Below are 17,119 nucleotides of genomic sequence, written 5' to 3' on the forward strand. Positions count from 1 at the left end.
GGAGGAAAAGATAGGGGGGAATTAACATGGGGTTGGGGAAGGGGGATAGTGAGCAAGAGAGAGGAAGAGTGTATTAAGGACTAAAATATGAATCAATACACAGAAATAAAATATCACGGGTCTTACTCCCAAATAATCAGAAAAAAATGTTTCCAAGAATGCCTGGTTAAGGAGATAATGACAAATACTGTAAGATAAAGGAATTAATATTTATTAAGTACCTATGCTACACCAGGCATCATACAAGGAGCCTCACATACTATAATATCCCATTACTCCTCAAAACCATAAACATTATTCCCATTCTACAGATAAGGAGACTGAAGCATCAAAAAATGAAGCAGCTTGCCAAAGATCCCTGCAGCGGGCACACCCCCTGGGTGCCCAGCCAATGACCACGCACGGCAGAGGGCCTCCTCTAAGGGGGCACCCACCTGGCTGCCTCTCCCAGGTACGCGGCAGTGCATGTCCTTCCAGCCAGTCCTGTCTTTCCTTTCTTTAGCGGTGGCAGACCTGCACCCTGCCTCTTTCACAGGGCTTTCCTCCAATACATCTCCTGCACGTCTAATTGTGTCCTGGCATCTGCTTCTCAGAGGACCCAAGCAGATGTACCCAAAGAGTGACAGAACGGGATTCGAACCGAGGTGTGTCTATCCCCAAGCACTGTGCTTTCCTTTTTAGCCAGAGATGAACTGATAGATAAGTCAGGTTGCTAAATCCAATGACCGAGTCCCAGACCTTCTCTTCTTGACCCGTCAGCAATATTCAGCGTACCTGATGATGGCCTCTTCTTCGATACACTGCACTCGGTTCCCAGGACCCCACACTCTCCTAGTTCCCTGGCCACTTATTCTGAGTCTCCTCTGCTGTTTTCCTCATCATCATCCTGACCCATCAAACTTGAAGTGGTGTGTCCAGGGCTCCTGGGTTTGCGGACTGTAGGTCTTGGGATGTGTCAGCCTCCATAATCACATGAGCCAATTCCTTAATCATAAATCTCTTTATTTTACCTCCTGCAGGTTCTGGAGGATCCTGACTAATACCTTACGTGATTATGGCCTCCCCATTTCACTCTGACCTCATCTCCCATTTCTCTCCCCTCCATTGCTCTGCTACAGCCATGTGGGCACCCTCGCTGTTTCCTTGAACATCTCAGGCAGATTCTCACCTCAGGACCTTTGCACTTGCTGCTTCCTGTCTTAGTGCTGGATATGGGCATAGTTTGCTCTCTCACATCCTCAGTTCTCGGCTCAAATATCACCTTCCCCTGAAGCCTCCTGTGAACACACCATTTAAAGTTGTACCACTCCCCCCCACTCCCATTCAAGACATCCTTCATTCCTTTTTTTCTGCCTTATTTTTCTCCACAGAAAGATATGAGCATCCAACACACAGTGGTAAGTGTCTGTACCTATCCATCTCCCCAGTAGAAGTTCCATAAGGGCAGAGGCTTTGTCTGGTTTGTTCACTTCTGTATCCTCATGTCTAAAACTATGCCTGACACACTGTGGGTGCTCAATAAGTATCTGTTAAATAAATGTATGAATGTCTTAGAAGTCTTAAATTGCAGCATAAAAATTTTATACCCTCGTAAAAGCAGTTAAGTTGTTGCCTGGGGCCAGAGGAAGGTGAAGGCTGACTTGCAAAGGGGTACTGGGGAACTTTTGAGGGGGTGGTTCTGTCTTGACTGAGGTACTGTTACAGGGACACATATATTTGTCAAAAGTCATCATCATATACCCTTGAAATGGGTTCATTTTTTGTATAAATTACACCTCAATAAAGTTGATTAAAAACAATCAAACACCCTACATTCCAGGCTGCCTCTCACACCAAAAAATGGCACACAAATTCACTTTCAGATTTGGAAAGTCTGTTCCACATGGTTTGGATTGGTATGTAATTAAATGTTAAAATACCAATTGCTGCCCCTTGCTACAAAAAAACAAAAAACAAAAACAAAAAGTGCTTTTAGAAGGCCACAGATGTAAGAATAGACTTGGAAGTCAAAAGAACCCATATTTAAATCCTGCACAACTCTATTAGCTAAATGACCTTGAGCAATTTATTTAACCTCTCGTGGGCTTTCTTAGCTCAGGTATAAAAAAATAGGGAACAATAGAGTGAAATGAGTTGAATAATATAGCATAGGGCCTAGAATACATTTGCACTCAGTAAACGGTCACTTTCCTTAATCTTATTACTGCCATGCAATGAGCCAGGAGAGCCGTTCAAATATCAATGGGGTTTCCTAAGAGAGTAAAGTCAAGTTTGGGTCTGAGGACCACTGGAGGGGTCACCTGGGTGTGTTGCAGACAGTTGTCTGGCCCTGAAATGGCCACGTCTCTTGGAAGCTCACCCACATACAACACGCTGTCACAAACAAGCACTGAGACAATCAAGCAACAACAGCTACTCCAGGGCCCCCCACATCCCGTTCGCATCTTCCCCAGTTACAGTCCCCTCTGTACCCTTCCCCACTCCCAGCAGAACAAGAGGCAAGGCCTTAGAAAATCATCGTAACACCTTTAGTAAAACAGAAACACTTTAAACAACCAAGATATTCAATAATTGGGAACCAGCTAACGCTATACGTTAAACGCAAACACTATGCATCCTTTGAAGAGGAAGGAAGAACTCTCATCAGAGAGCAATGACACTTGTTAAGTTAAAAACGTGCAGGACAGTATGTACAACATAATCCCATGTCATTATAAGGAAATGGAGGAGATATAGACGTGTTTGAATTCGCATAGAAAAACATCTAGAAAATCAAGATGCTAAAACTGGTTTCCTATGGGGCATAGAACGGGGGCATTAACTTTTAATTTAATTCTACTTAAGAGAAAACCAGTGCAGACTTTGATGAAAAATAATGAAAGAGGAGGACAATCAAGGAAGGATGCCACCTCACTGGAGAATGAGTCAATCGTATGTACTTTTATTTCTTTGGTGAATTTACGATTCCTTATAGGTTTATTTAAAGATGGACATGAATTCAGTATTCTCACACCAAAGCAGCCTCATTCTATTTTGTGTGGTTTTCTCACTGACAGTTGGTAAAGCAATGAGTAAGGGAGTATGTATTTGTTTGTTTGGGGCATAATGAGAATGCAAATTGGGTGGAGGCAAAAATCTGTGCTGATCGAAATGAACTGCTCAAAACTTGTCAGGGTCCCTGATTAAGAAATGAAAGACTGATATTCCAGGGAGACCTATTAGGAGACAAGAACAGGAAAAAAGGCGGTAAAAAGACCTGAGTTCGAATCCCCCTTCTGCCACTTACTAGCAATATGATATTGGGCATTAACTTCTGTGAGCTTCAGGTCGCTCATCAGTCAAATGGGCAGCAGAATAGTCTCCTGACCCCATAGCACTGATGTGAGAATTCGGGAAGAAACTGTAAAGCATTCAGCATAGCACCTCCAGTCACTATACCTCTAGTGCAGGCGGTTAATAAATAGTACCCACAATTTGATTATGTAAATAGGAAAGGAAAGTGGCAGGAACTCTTTCAGTGAATCTGGATTAATGGGAATGTTCAAAGAATCCATCCACTTGACTGACTTCTCTAAATGAAAGGACACTGAAGAAAACAAAAGCCATCCGCACTGCCAGTGGGGACTGATATAACTCAGAGCTTCTGAGGTGCAATGGTATTTTACTGAGGAGAGCCCTGAGAAAAACTTGCACACACAGCCACACAGAGCTGGATTTCCAGAGGCTGTGAGGAAAGGACTTGGTCATAAGGAGCACTCGGGCCCCATGCCTGACCGGTTACTGATTTAGGATTTATCTGCCACCCACTTCTTAAAAGGATCAGAGGCAGATCACAGTAGGATATACACTCAGTACTGACTCATTTAAACAGGAACATAAGATTCAGAGGAGTGTAACGAGGGTTAGCACTAGCTGAGACCTGCCGCAACCGACAATAAAACTTAGCTCTGGCAAAAAAGCAAACTTGCAAACTATTACTTGGCAGAGGAGGAGTCACAATCAATCAGGAAAGGCTAATTTTCCTAGAACTCAACATTTTATAATCTAGGAAACTGATCCTAGGAATTTATGTTTCTGATTCCCTCCCACCTCCCAAACATAAGCTCTGGCGTGTTATTTTCCTCCTCACAGCTTTGCCAATTTCCAGCTGTGTGACCTGCAGCCAATGCCTCACCTCTCAGAAACTGTTTCCTCGCGGTTACAAGGGAATGACGCTCCTGCTTACTTATGAAAGGGAATGAAAGAACATTTGCTAGCGTTAACTGGGTGCTTGCTAAACATCAAAAGCTTTGTGTACATTATCTCGCTGAAATCTCCTAATAACCATAGAAGACAAGTTCTGTAAATATTTTACAGATGAGCGCTCTGAGATTCAGAGAGGTGGAGACAGTTGCCATTGTCACACAGCTAAAAAAGCAAATGAGCCAGAACTCAAGTTCATGCTTCTGTGATACCAAGGAACAAATTTAACTGTACGTTTCCACTTTCCCTGTATATGTAAAGCACCTAACAGTTCCTGGCACATAGTAGGTACTAAACATATTAGTTCCCTTCCTCCCTCCTTCCTTTTCTCCTAAAGTAAAATTTTGTATATATAAATTTGAGATTTATATATACATATATATGTATATACATATATATATGTATATACATATATATGTATATCAAAGTTAACTGAAATAATATTAGTATCTTATATTTACATAGCTTCTTTCCTCTAAGGAAATCATACTACTTAATCTATTTTCTCTACTAATCCTACCAAATCTCAACCTATCGTTATATATTACTTTACTTATTTTACAAATAAGGAACTAGAAGGCAGCAAGCTGCTAGGGTGACGTGCCCAGAGTCATATGAAAGTCACTGCCAAAACCAAATGAAAACCTTGGTCCTTTTTACGTCTAAATCAACCTTTATCCTCTCACATGACACAGCCTCCATAATAAAGAACAGATCATTCATTTTTTATCTGGAAAACTACCAAACGTATAATTCAGTAAGGGGCCTCATGACCTTACCACCTTGTCAAAGGGAAGAAAGTATATAAAAAATGAGGTTTGCAGGAGCAGAGGGTTTTGGTCCGTCAACTTTCTCTTGGATTACGCCCATTAACCAACATAAAATAACGTAAAATATAATGTAACAGATCCCCATGTCTTTGGAAATTCAAGTTAAGTTAAACTCCCTGATCCTTCAAACTTATATACAATGCACCAAGGGCAATCATTTAGTCCTGTGGGGCTGCAGAGGTGCACATTATATCAACTAGACCTTTGAAAGAAAAATACGATACACAATCAGGCCACTCTACGAGGAGCTGAAGCCAGCAGTGAGCATTTAGCAACATAAATTCATAGCATCACAGAATTTTGGAGCTGCACAAGGGACCTGGCAGACCACTGAGAACAGCCCCTCCATCTAGTGTACGAGGAAACCGAGGCTCAGGGAGGTTACGTGGCTTTTCCAAGATTTCAGACAGGAGAGCAAGAACTACAGAATAAATCTGCTGACTACTGTCCATTCCCCTTGCAAATCTTGCTTCTAACGCCCATGAGTACAGGAGAGTGCAGGACAAAGAGCCTGTATTTTGGTAACAGAAAAATTCAGGATTCAAATCCTGACTGCCGCTTACTGACCATGTGGTCTTGGGCAGGTCCCTTCCTTTCTCTGAATTTACATTTTTTCACCTATAAACTGTAGGTAATAGTAAGTTCCACAAATAAGCTGCAGGTGATCTAAACAGGGGCCTTGGCTCAGCTTGGGAGTTTCATGAAGGCAAACATCAGATCTGTACGACCCCCGCACCCAGCACCGAGCCTGGCACATGATACATTTGAAGAAAATTTGCTGAGCAAATCAATGAAGTCACTGAGCAAACAGGTACTGGACTTGAACCCAGGTCTATCTGGTTCTTAAACACGAGGCTGTATCGCTCCCAATTCACATGATTTCAAGGCAGAGTATTAATTCTGATTTACAGATTATCGAAAGCACAATGGAATAAGATGGCTATTTTCTGGACATAAAGCAGGAAAAAAGTTCAGTGGGGAAAGTTTCCAGACTCTCAGTGTTGGGATTAACTCTATTGTTGGCATGGGTGCATCACAAAGCTTTGGAATCAACTAAACCTTGGTTTAGGTCCCAGCTTCAGCACAAGCTTTGTGACCTCAGAGATATCACTTTACCTCTCTGAGCCTAACTTTCCATACCTGGAGAAAACCCATCTCATGGGGATGGTGTGACAAATGAGACAATATACATAAAGAAATGCGGGATGACGCGTGGTACAAAAAGACTCTTGACTGGTGTGGCATTCTTTTTCCCTTCCAGTTATTCGGACACTTCATGCATTCATCTCACTTAGGTCTCTGCTCAAAGGTCACTTCCTTCCTGAACCTCCCCCTATCCACAACAAAACCCCCTCCCCTTTATCCTGCTTGTTTTTCTTCATAGTCCTATCATCACTTGACATTACATTACATATTTCTTTGTTTTTCTGTTTACTGGGCCTACTCAACTACAAGGTAAGCAAGCCCCAAGATACGGGGCTTTTTGTTGTTTGTTTTGTTTACTGCTGTATCTCAATATCTAGGAAAGTACCTGGCATGTAATCAGTGCTTGATAAGTATCTGTTGAATGATGGAATGAATTAATTCAACACTTACTGGGAAGTTGCTATATGTGAGGTACTGTGTGAGGAACAGGGACTTAAAGATAATTAAGAAATGAGATTACAGAAGGAGAAACTAATTCTGCATGTTATGGAATCTATAAACCCAAAGAGAGGGTTTCTGCCTCACCCAGCTTACGGCAGTTGCCTCCCAACTATTCTCCTTGTGTCTGCTCTGTCCCCCTACATTCCATTTGTTAATCGGCAGACAAAGAGACCCCCCAAAAAGTCAACATCAGATCAGGTCACTCCTCTGCTTATATCCCTCCAATGGTTTCCCAGTACAATTAGAATAAAGCCCAAACCCCTTATCATGGCCTATAAAGCCTAAACCATCAGCTTCTACTCACTAGTCCAGCTCCCTTCCCCTTCACTGAGTTTCAAACACACTGGCTTTCTCTTTCTCAAAGATGTCAAAGTCTTGTCATTTCTTTGTTTAAATTTAAAAATAAACATACAGTAGTCCCTCCTTATCAACAGGGGATACGTTCCAAGACCCTAAGTGGATGTCTGAAATCACAGATACCATGTTTCCCTGAAAATAAGACCTAGCCAGACCATCAGCTCTCATGCATCTTTTGGAGCAAAAATTAATCTAAGACCCGGTCTTGGGCGGCCAGATGGCTCAGCTGGTTAGAGCTAGAGCTCTGAACAACAGGGCTGCCGGTTCCATTCCCATATGGGCCAGTGAGCTGTGCCCTCTACAACTATATTGAAGATAATGAGCTGCCACTGAGCTTCCGGAGGGGCGGCCGGATGGCTCAGTTGGTTAGAGCGCGAGCTCTCAACAAGGCTGCAGGTTCAATTCCCACATGGGATGGCGGGCTGTGCCCCCTGCAACTAAATACTGAAAACGGCAACTGGACTTGGAGCTGAGCTGCACCCTCCACAACTAGATTGAAGGACAACAACTTGGAGCTGATGGGCCCTGGAGAAACACACTGTCCCCCAATATTCCCCAATAAAATTTATATAAAAAAAAAGACCCGGTCTTATTTTAATATAATATAAGACTGGGTATAATATAATATAATGAGATATAATACTGGGTATAATATAATATAATATAATATAACATAATATAATACCAGGTCTAATATAATATCATATCATATCATATAATACTGGGCCTTATATCAATTTTTGCTCTAAAAGACGCATTAGAGCTGATGGTCTGGCTAGGTCTTATTTTTGGGGAAACACGGTAGCACCAAACCCTGTATACCTATATATATATTTTTTTTCTATATATGCATATCTATGATAAAGTTTAACTTATAAATTAGGCACAGTAAGAGATTAACAACAATAATCACAAAATAGAACTATTATAACATACTGTAATGAAAGTTATATAAATCTGGTCTCTCTCAAAATATTTTATTGTACTGTATTCACCCTTCTTCATAATTTTTTTCCTTCACAATTTCATGGATAGAAGATTCGTTCTTATCATAGATCTTAGCAACCTCAGCACCCATTTTTTTTCTTTCCTTATTGCGATCTTTCACCTTTCCACTTAAAGAAGCACTTTGCGGCTTCTCTCTGGCATCTCCAAATTGCCAGCATCACTACTCTTGCACTTTGGCGCCATGATGAAGTAAAATAAGGGTGACTTGCTCACGAGCACTGCGGTAGCCCAACAGTCAATCTGATAACCCCGACAGCTGCTACGTGGCTCACGGACGGGGAGCACACACAGCATGGAGATGCTGGACAAAGGGATGATTCGCCTCCCAGGTGGGATGGAGCAGACGGCTCAAGATTTCATCACACGACTCAGAATGGCACACAAGATAAAACAGGAACTGTTTATTTCTGGAATTTTCCATTTAATATTTTCCAGCCACAGCTGACCACTGCTGAAAGCAAAACCACAGATAAGAGGGTCTACTGTACATTTTTGTTCTTATGCCTAAAATTCTTCAACAAGCAAGGACTAACGTAAAAATAACTCTGCAAGGAACATGGATTCAAGATTACAAGTATCGAGGTGTTTTCTGACTTGGGGCCTTTGCGCTGGCTGTTCACTCTGCCTGGAAGTTTCTTCCCCTAGGGCGGGCTCTTCCTTATTATTCAGCTCTCAGCAGAATGGTACTTCCTTAAAGAGTCCTCCCAGGCTAAGGTTGTCCCTGCCACCAATGAATCCCTGCTGGGGTGAGCTCCAGGCAAGGTAGCATGGTACACTGGCTGCAAGCATGGGCTTTGGAGTCAGACAGATCTCAGTTCAAACCCCAGCTCTGCTTTCCATGTGACCGTGGGCAACAAGCCTGACCTCTTCTGAGCCTCATCAAGTCACACTCTATTGGGTCCCATTGCCTTTTCTCTCCACGTAACATTTCATCACCTGGAATGACTTCATCTATTTGTGGGTCCTATCTTCCCACCAGAGTGTAAACTACAGGAGAACAAGGACTTCTGCAGGTTGACTGCTACTTCTCCAGCCCCTCGTACATAGTAGGCGCTCAATAAATATTTCTGAATCAGTAAACTGCACCTCAAAAGACATTGGAGTTTGTCAGGAGGAGAGGTACAGGTCAAGTACGCTGTCAGCCGAACAGCATGTCCCCATTGCATCCAAATATGCACATTTCCGCCAAACTTACTTGGGAATGGGTACCCGAATTAGCGTCCCTTCCACTTCTGGGTTCAGATTCATTCCACTTTCTCTTATAGCCTTGATAGCTGCAGCTGTACACTGAAAACCAGATCAAAAGGTAAACAGAATTAGTAAATAATTATTACCAGATGCAAGCCCTCTGTCGATAACTGGCAACCCATCTTGGCAGAACATGGAAACATTTAGTTCTGTTACCAGTAAGATCAGGAAGTTACATTGGTGTAGAGTGCTTTGATCAAGTTGAATAGCAAACTATGTCCACTCCTGGTACCAGTGTACTGCGGGAGGAAAAAAAGCAAAGAGAAGGAAAAAATAAAAAGAAAACAGCTCTGCTTCTTTGAAAAGATTTCAATGGTTTGAGGCAACACAGATCAAAACCACAATAAATCCTCAAGGGAGGGGGGGGCTGGTCTGTGCAAAGATTGGTGTAAAGACAGATGAAAGATTTTATACATTAAAAATTCCAGTTGACATTTTACACTCAAAATATACCAGTGCTGACTTGAAATGAGTAAATAAATTTAACTCATTCGCATCTACACTTACACCAATCTCACTCATGTTTTGGAATGAGCAACGAATCCCTGCTGGGGTGTGCTCCAGGCAAGGTAGCATGGTATACTGGCTGCAAGCACGGGCTTTGGACTCAGAAAGATCTCAGTGCAAACCCCATCTCTGCTTACCATGTGACCCTGGGCAACAAGCCTGACCTCTTCTGAGACTCCGTTTCATCCTCTGAGACCATGTGCTGCCATGTACACCTCAGCGACGAGTCAAGGAGGTAGTATGAGCAATGCACCTTGCTCTGTGCCTGGCGCACAGTGACACCCAGGCAAGGGGAGTTATTATATACCTTCGGGATGTGAAGGTAAGAATGCCCAAAAGCCCCAAACAAGGCTGAGCTGCTGTCATCACTTAGCTGAGGCACTGCTGTCCTGACTCACATCCCCCAGGGTCTTCTCAACAGTCCTGCTCCCCACTGTGCCAGGTGGCACACCGATTTCCCAAAGCGCCTCACCTCACCTCAAGCACTAGTATCACCACAGCTGACAAGCAATCCTAAAGGATAAAAGATAGCAGTGGGAAAGACAGACTTTCATTGGCATGACTGTGGAATTCATGAAGATGAGGCCTCTGACATTTTCCAAAGAATTTTAGGTTTGCCCAGAGCCAATGCACATCCCTTGGATTCACAGGGACAATTCTCGGCATTAAGTTCCTCCCTAGAATTTCTGGTTCAAAAGAATGGGGCGTGTGGCATACCTATTTTACATTTTTTCCAGGGTTTGCTTTGGTTTTTGAGGGAGTGCCTAAAGAGCTTATCTATTTCATATGAAAATGACCTTAATTCTACAGGGACATAGGGTGTTACCATAAAATCAAAAGATAAACCTGAATTTCTACATGCGGATGAATCATCTAGGGAGGCTGTACACTGAATCTAACAGTGTGGCCACTGCTTGGAACAGTAAACTCTTGAAATGGTACCTTGACCACAGACTATTGGAGCTGGTAGGGATCTCTGTATACGGGGACCTGTTGGATAAGGTCACATCCCGAAGCACATCCCTAAGCAGGGGCGCGAGGACCTCTCCTGCCACACTTCCGCTTCCTGGCAGAGTTAAGCAGAGACGCTGGGCTCCTCAACTCCGAGTCCGATGATGTCACTCTGTCCCTATTTTCTTCCAGATCTCCTAGTTCAATATGCTTAGTAACTGTAGCAGAAGGGGATTTGACGTTTTTTACATTGCCAAAAATAATTTGGAATTAGGTCTGCTGTACAAAGGGTATGGCCAAGGTAAATGAAAGAGCTGGATAAAGAAATGAAAGTTTCCTCTGCAAGGGAACTGCCTTAATAAAATGAAACGCAGACTTCTGAAGTTAACAATAAAGGGAGAAGCTCCACTTTGAAGGGGTAGCCTGATCGCAAGTCTCCTCATCCTTTTCTGACGCTTCTCACCAAATGACTGATAACTCATTGTGGTGACACCCGACCACCATCACCTCCCTTTTCACAATCAGACCCAAGTGTTTCCATACAACCTTCCCCTGTAGGCAGAGGGGCATCCATTGCTGATACCAAGCTGGGCAGTCACTATGTTTCAATATTTACATCTTCTCAATACAAGGCTCAGTGCCAGGTACATGGTAAGTGCTCAGTAAAAGCGTGTCGATGAGCATATTAATAAACTGGCTCAGATCTATTAGAAAAACTCATCTCCTTACTTTTACTTCATGTATATAACCCCCCAAAACCTTATTTTATATTTTTCTTGTTCTGTGCCCATTTATATGCAGAAAAAAATATAAATCAAGAGAGGTTTCATTTTGCAAAGAAACCTATTAGAAGACGTAGTTCTTCTAAAATATTTTAAATATATATATATATATATATATATATATATATATATATTTCATTTTGATAGATAGGACGCAGAAACTCAGGGAATGACAGTCATTTTCTCAATATGACTTCTGAACTCCTCATGGTTCAAACAAAAAGGCATGCATTTCTATGACATTTCCATCTTTTATCTTAGCCATTACCCTCCCTGAAGGGGTGCTCACCGGTATCCCAGGGCAAGTGGGCTGTTCTCAGACAGCAACACTGACTAACTGGTGTGCTGCTTGGAGTACTATGTTGAGAAATATCATAGACGCCACCTGGGGTCATGCAGTAGAGGGTTCTGTCATCAATTAGCAATGTCTGCTATTGCCATTTGTAAGCTTATAATCTATGCTAAACAACAAAAGATAATAAAACTTTTGGAGACAGGTAAACAAGCCCTTGATAATTTGTGTTCAAGTCAACTGTGTTAGTGACATTTCAATTACTGGCCTTCCATTTTCTTTGTATCTCAATGACTCCCTAGAATATAAGGTCTATGAAAGCAGGGACCTTATCTGTCTGAATCCTCAGTGAATTCCAGTACCTCACATAAAACCTAGTAATTTGCAGGGACTCAAAAAATATTTGTTAAATGAATGAATGAATGAATGGTAAAAGGAGCACAGGCTTTAGTGTCAAACAGATCTATGTTCAAATCTTGGTTCTATCACAACAGTGTGAACTGGGGGGATATTTTACTTCTCTGAACCTCAGTCTTCTCATCTATAAAATGGAATAATTCTTAATTTCATAGAGGAGCTGTGTTGATCACATGAAACAGCACATGAGAAAGTAGTGCCTGGTGCACAGTAGACACTCAGTACACGTTAGCTTTCTTCCTTCCACAAGGGCATAATGGAGCCTGCAGATTTTTTTTTTCATTTGCCTTGTTCAAATCATGCTGTGGTTTTTTTACTCCCTTCTTTTCTTTCCCATCATTAACTCTAGCTGCAGGCAAGTTTATGGAAAGCAGCAACTGTGTGTATCATTTATCAAGCAGGACACATGTTAAACAAATGCAACACAGTTTTCTGTCTTCAATGCATTTGAAAAGATTATGCATGTAAATCTGCATCGTGTCACCACAGCATGACACAGAAACGCACAGGTTTGGAAAGAAAGCCAGCCGCATGTGAGACAGAAAGGAATTACATAAACACAGAGAGGATTAGCTCAGCATTTTGAAGCTATGAACCTGGGTACTCTATGAACAGCTTCTAAAGAGGAGGAAGGAAATGTTTAGTTAGGGCTATTTGTTTAATATATACACCAGATGAGATAAAGGAATTCAAAAGACAATGTAACTCACACTTCCTCACTCTGTCCTTGTAAAGGATCTCTGTGAGATGCCTATAAAGGTTGCTGCCCCCTCCCCTCCCAAACCCACAGAATTTCAAGTTGGAGAAATGGCAAAGATGGCTCTGGTTGAAAAATGACAATATACTCCAACTTCCTAAGAAAAAATTAAGCTGTTAATATCTTCTTTTGCCTCATGAGATGCTCTGGTGGCCAATCAGGTGTTTCTTCTGTGAATGACATTTGCTATTTAATAACAGAAGTGGCTGGCTCTGAAAAGCAATCTGCCTGATGAGGTCTTCAAGCTGTGTAATTAGGAGGCTATTCCCTAAATTGGCCTGCAGTGCCTATGGGATTAGATGAACCAGGCGGAGAGGCCTCAGCGGTTCAGAGAGGGCCAGGAAGGGAAAGAGGTGACAGTTCCCTTTTCGTCATTTCTCTGCTCTTCAGTAACCCCAGGAATGAGTGACTCCCTTCCATCAACCTAATAACATATATTCATCCCTTTGAGGAAAATTCACTGAGTGCTTCCACGTGCCAGGCACTGTTTCAGGTGTTCAGCACGAGCCAGTCAGATACGATTCCTACATTCCCAGCTTACAATTTAGTGAAAGTGAGATGGAAAGTAAAGACATAAATAAGTGTGTATCTATTAATAATGATAAGTGCAATGACAAAAAAGAACTGTGCTCTATAGGAGAGGTCAGTGTGGAGGAATAACTTAGCCTGGGTAGATTAGGGAAGGTCTCCCTGAGAAAGTGACATTGAAGCTGTAATCCCAAATATAAGTAGTAATTAGCCAGGGAAGACTATTACAAGCAAAGGGAAGAACATGTGCAAAGGCCCCGAGGGTGCACATGGTGCAGTGTGTCTGAGGACAGCTAAGGTGGCTAGAGCAGTCTGCAAGGATGACAGTGACACAAGCCCGGAGAGACTGGGAGGGACAGGCAAGGGCCACATCACGCGAAGCTTCAAAGCCACAGTAGTGTTTTTCTTAAAGATTACTTGAAGCCACTGACAAATGTAAAGCATGGGAATGACATAATCCAATGTGTATTTTTAAAAGTTCACTCTGGCTGTGGCATGGAGAATGGTTATGGGGCAATGGTGAATAACAGCCCCCTGGCAAGTGTGCTTGGCCCATTAGCTATAAGAGCCCTCTGATTTGAAAGTGTTCATAGCAAAGGCTTTTCCTTACTTATCTCTAACCCAGCAGGTTCAACTTTGGTCTATGTCTTTGGGAGAGAAATACTGAAACAGACAATCAGAGCAGGAAGGGACTTCAGATTCCTTCATCTCATGTAACAGATGAGGAAATGGAGGTCTAGAGAGTGAAGCAACTTACACAAGGTTAAATAGCCAGCTGGTAGCAGAGTTGGGCCAGATTCCAGGTCCCCGAGGACTCCCAATCCAGGTTAATTCCTTCTGGGCCAATAAGGAAAAGCGCATTTATCTTCCTCAACTAGACTTAAAATCATAGCCTCAAGGCTGAAAAGATCTAAAACAACCCACCTTCCAGTCTGAAAGCACTGTGCTCTATGCAATAGTCTGCAATGGTCAGTCCAGTTTGAAAGCAATGTGAATTTCTAGAGGGTCTGCTCCAAATACTAACGCAGAGGTCACAAAGTGGTGGCCCATAGGCCAAATCTGGCCCATTAATGTGTTTTGTCTCATATTCTTTAAACAAAAAAAAAGTGAATTACCCTATTTTGCCATGAATGCACTCCCATGTATAATGTGCACTTACGTTTTGGGCCCAAACTTTCAGGGGAAAAAAATCTTTCGTTTTAATTTTTTAATTCAAATTTTTATTTGTTTACATTTATGTACTTGTTTTTGTATTATAAAGGAATTTTAGCATTTATTTTTTAACATATTATGATACAAGAAATTTTATGCAACAAATAATTACAAAACACAAGAACAGATACAAGGTACAAGAAATTTTATGTACAATAACAAATTTACAATATTTACGCATCACAGAGGGCCAAGAACTCTTCGTTGTTGCAAGTTTGTTGTAAGTTCAACAAAACCTATTGTATTCCAGGGTATTATTTTGGATGCGAAATATCATTATTGATTTCTAGAGTTACACTTTTAACTCATAAGCATAAATAAAAGAATTAAAAACATTTATATAGATACGGAATTAGTACTACCCATGTATAATGCACATCCTCATTGTTCCCTCACAAATTTGAGCAAAAAAGTGTGCATTACACACGGCAAAATACAGCAGTTATCAACATTTAACAAAGATCCCACATAAAAATTTGGATTACTGGCTTCTTCTGGAAATAAAAATCTTAGTATCTGGTAACGCTGATCACCAGACCTACATTTCTGCTTGGAAAAGAGCACCAGGAGCTGGGCATAGGCTGCTTCCTTCAAACCGGGCACGGGCTCTCCAGTTCACCACAGCCCCCTACATGTTGGCCCAGCGCCAATCACTGCATCGCCACTGCTGTTTTTCTTAGATGGGGTCTGTTGCAGTATTCAAATTGCTTGCCTGGCTTGTAGTGTTTGAGTTTAACAGAAAAGCAATTTAGAAACAGGAAAAGAGTTTTTCCTTATCCTTAAGTTCCCTTCTTATGTCTTCTCTCTGGTTTCATCCCCAGGTGGAGGGACTACTTCCTCCTGACTTGACCCCACCTCCTCCATTCCAAAAGAGACCAAGGAGAAGGACCCTTTCAGCAAGGCCACCTTACCTCTGGGAAGCTCGCCATATTCACCAGAATCAGCTGCGGCGACTTCATGGAGATCTGGCCAATCTGGTTTAAAGCTAGCTTCCCATCAGCAGTTACCACAGTGATATGATCAAGGGATCCTAAAAGAAAAATGATGGGGTCTTAGAATTCAGACGGACCTTAGCAGCCCCCATCTAATTCAGATTTGATTACTATTTAAGGATCCCTTATCAATGGAAAGACCAGTCAAGGGGCTTTCATAGGAGCAACGGTATCACATGATAGAAAGAGCTTTGAAGTGTTGACAGAACTAGGATAGAATTCTTTACCAGCAACCAGGACGGCCCACCATCCTGGTTTGCCTGGGTCTGAAAGGTTTCCTGTGACACAGGACTTGTAGAGCTAAAACTGAAAAGAGTTGGTCACCCCTCCAACACAGTTGCCACTTACTAACTATGAAACCACAGGCAAATTACTTATCATCTCTATACCTTGGTTTCCAACTTAGTCAAAAAATAACTACCTTACAGGATTAAAGTGAGGATTATAGCTAAATATAAACTACCAAGTATACAATAAGCACCCAAAATAAGCATAAATATAAAATTGGGTACCTCTTATTAACCCTTTTAGTTCTTACAACTACTCTGTAACATTGTATTACTATCTTCACTTTACACATGAGAAAAAAAATGAGATGTGGGGTTTTAATGGGCCAAGGTCATAAAGCTTATGAAAGGAAAAACACTCAAGAGCCAAGCCCCAAACTCAGGTTTGTTTAATTCTGATTCCAGTCACAGTTCTTTCCCTTATACCAGTGGAACTCAAATTTGGCTGTGTTGTCAGAATCATCTGGGAGCTTTTTCATTTAGATTCCTGAGCCCCCCCCAGAAATCCCCATTCTGTAGGGCTTGGGAACCTGTGATTTGGGGGGAGCCTATAATTTTTTTAAAGATCACCCTGCGATTCTGACACACAGCCAGGTCTGAAACCACCCCCTTATATCATCTTGATTTTGGTACACAGATCCCCTTCAGAAACAAATACCAACTATTAACACGTAACTGTTATCTTGGATCTGATCTTTATCCATATCTGAATTCTAGAAAACCCTGGGCAAAATTTTCAGAAACCCAACAAGGCAAGCAGATGGGAAAGGGGCATTATTCAAGCTCCTTGATTTCCCACTCAAACGCAAAGGAGAAGAAAAACCTTACCATTCACTGTAGGATTCACTTATGGATGGCTCATGCTGAGACACAAAGAGAAAGAGGGGTTTGGGGTTGGAAAGGGGTCTTTTAAACAAATTGGGCGTTGTCCCAGAAAACTGTTGTTGGACTAATACAGTACCATCCTATGGCCCAAAGATCTGATTTGAAGTACTCAACCAGAGGACTCAATGCCATCACAAGAGAGAAGGTGCTGACACCACCGGCTTCAAACTGGAAACG

General features: G+C 42.0%; 1 protein-coding gene across 6 annotated transcripts in view; it reads right to left on the minus strand.

Moving 5' to 3' along the window:
• Window positions 1-17,119, minus strand: part of MRRF (mitochondrial ribosome recycling factor) — a 53,453-nt gene that overhangs the window by 24,818 nt on the left and 11,516 nt on the right. For all 6 annotated transcript variants that reach the window (XM_019731241.3, XM_019731240.3, XM_074330960.2 and 3 more), the window contains 2 exons: window positions 15,690-15,808; window positions 9,280-9,371 (listed from right to left, as the gene is read on the minus strand). In XM_019731241.3, coding sequence (XP_019586800.3) covers window positions 9,280-9,371; window positions 15,690-15,808 — 211 coding nt within the window. The remainder of the gene's footprint in view (window positions 1-9,279; window positions 9,372-15,689; window positions 15,809-17,119) is intronic.

This window comes from Rhinolophus sinicus, chromosome 16 (genome assembly GCF_057876585.1).
Source record: "Rhinolophus sinicus isolate RSI-liver-muscle chromosome 16, RSI-T2T, whole genome shotgun sequence".
Classification (NCBI taxonomy): Eukaryota; Metazoa; Chordata; class Mammalia; order Chiroptera; family Rhinolophidae; genus Rhinolophus; species Rhinolophus sinicus.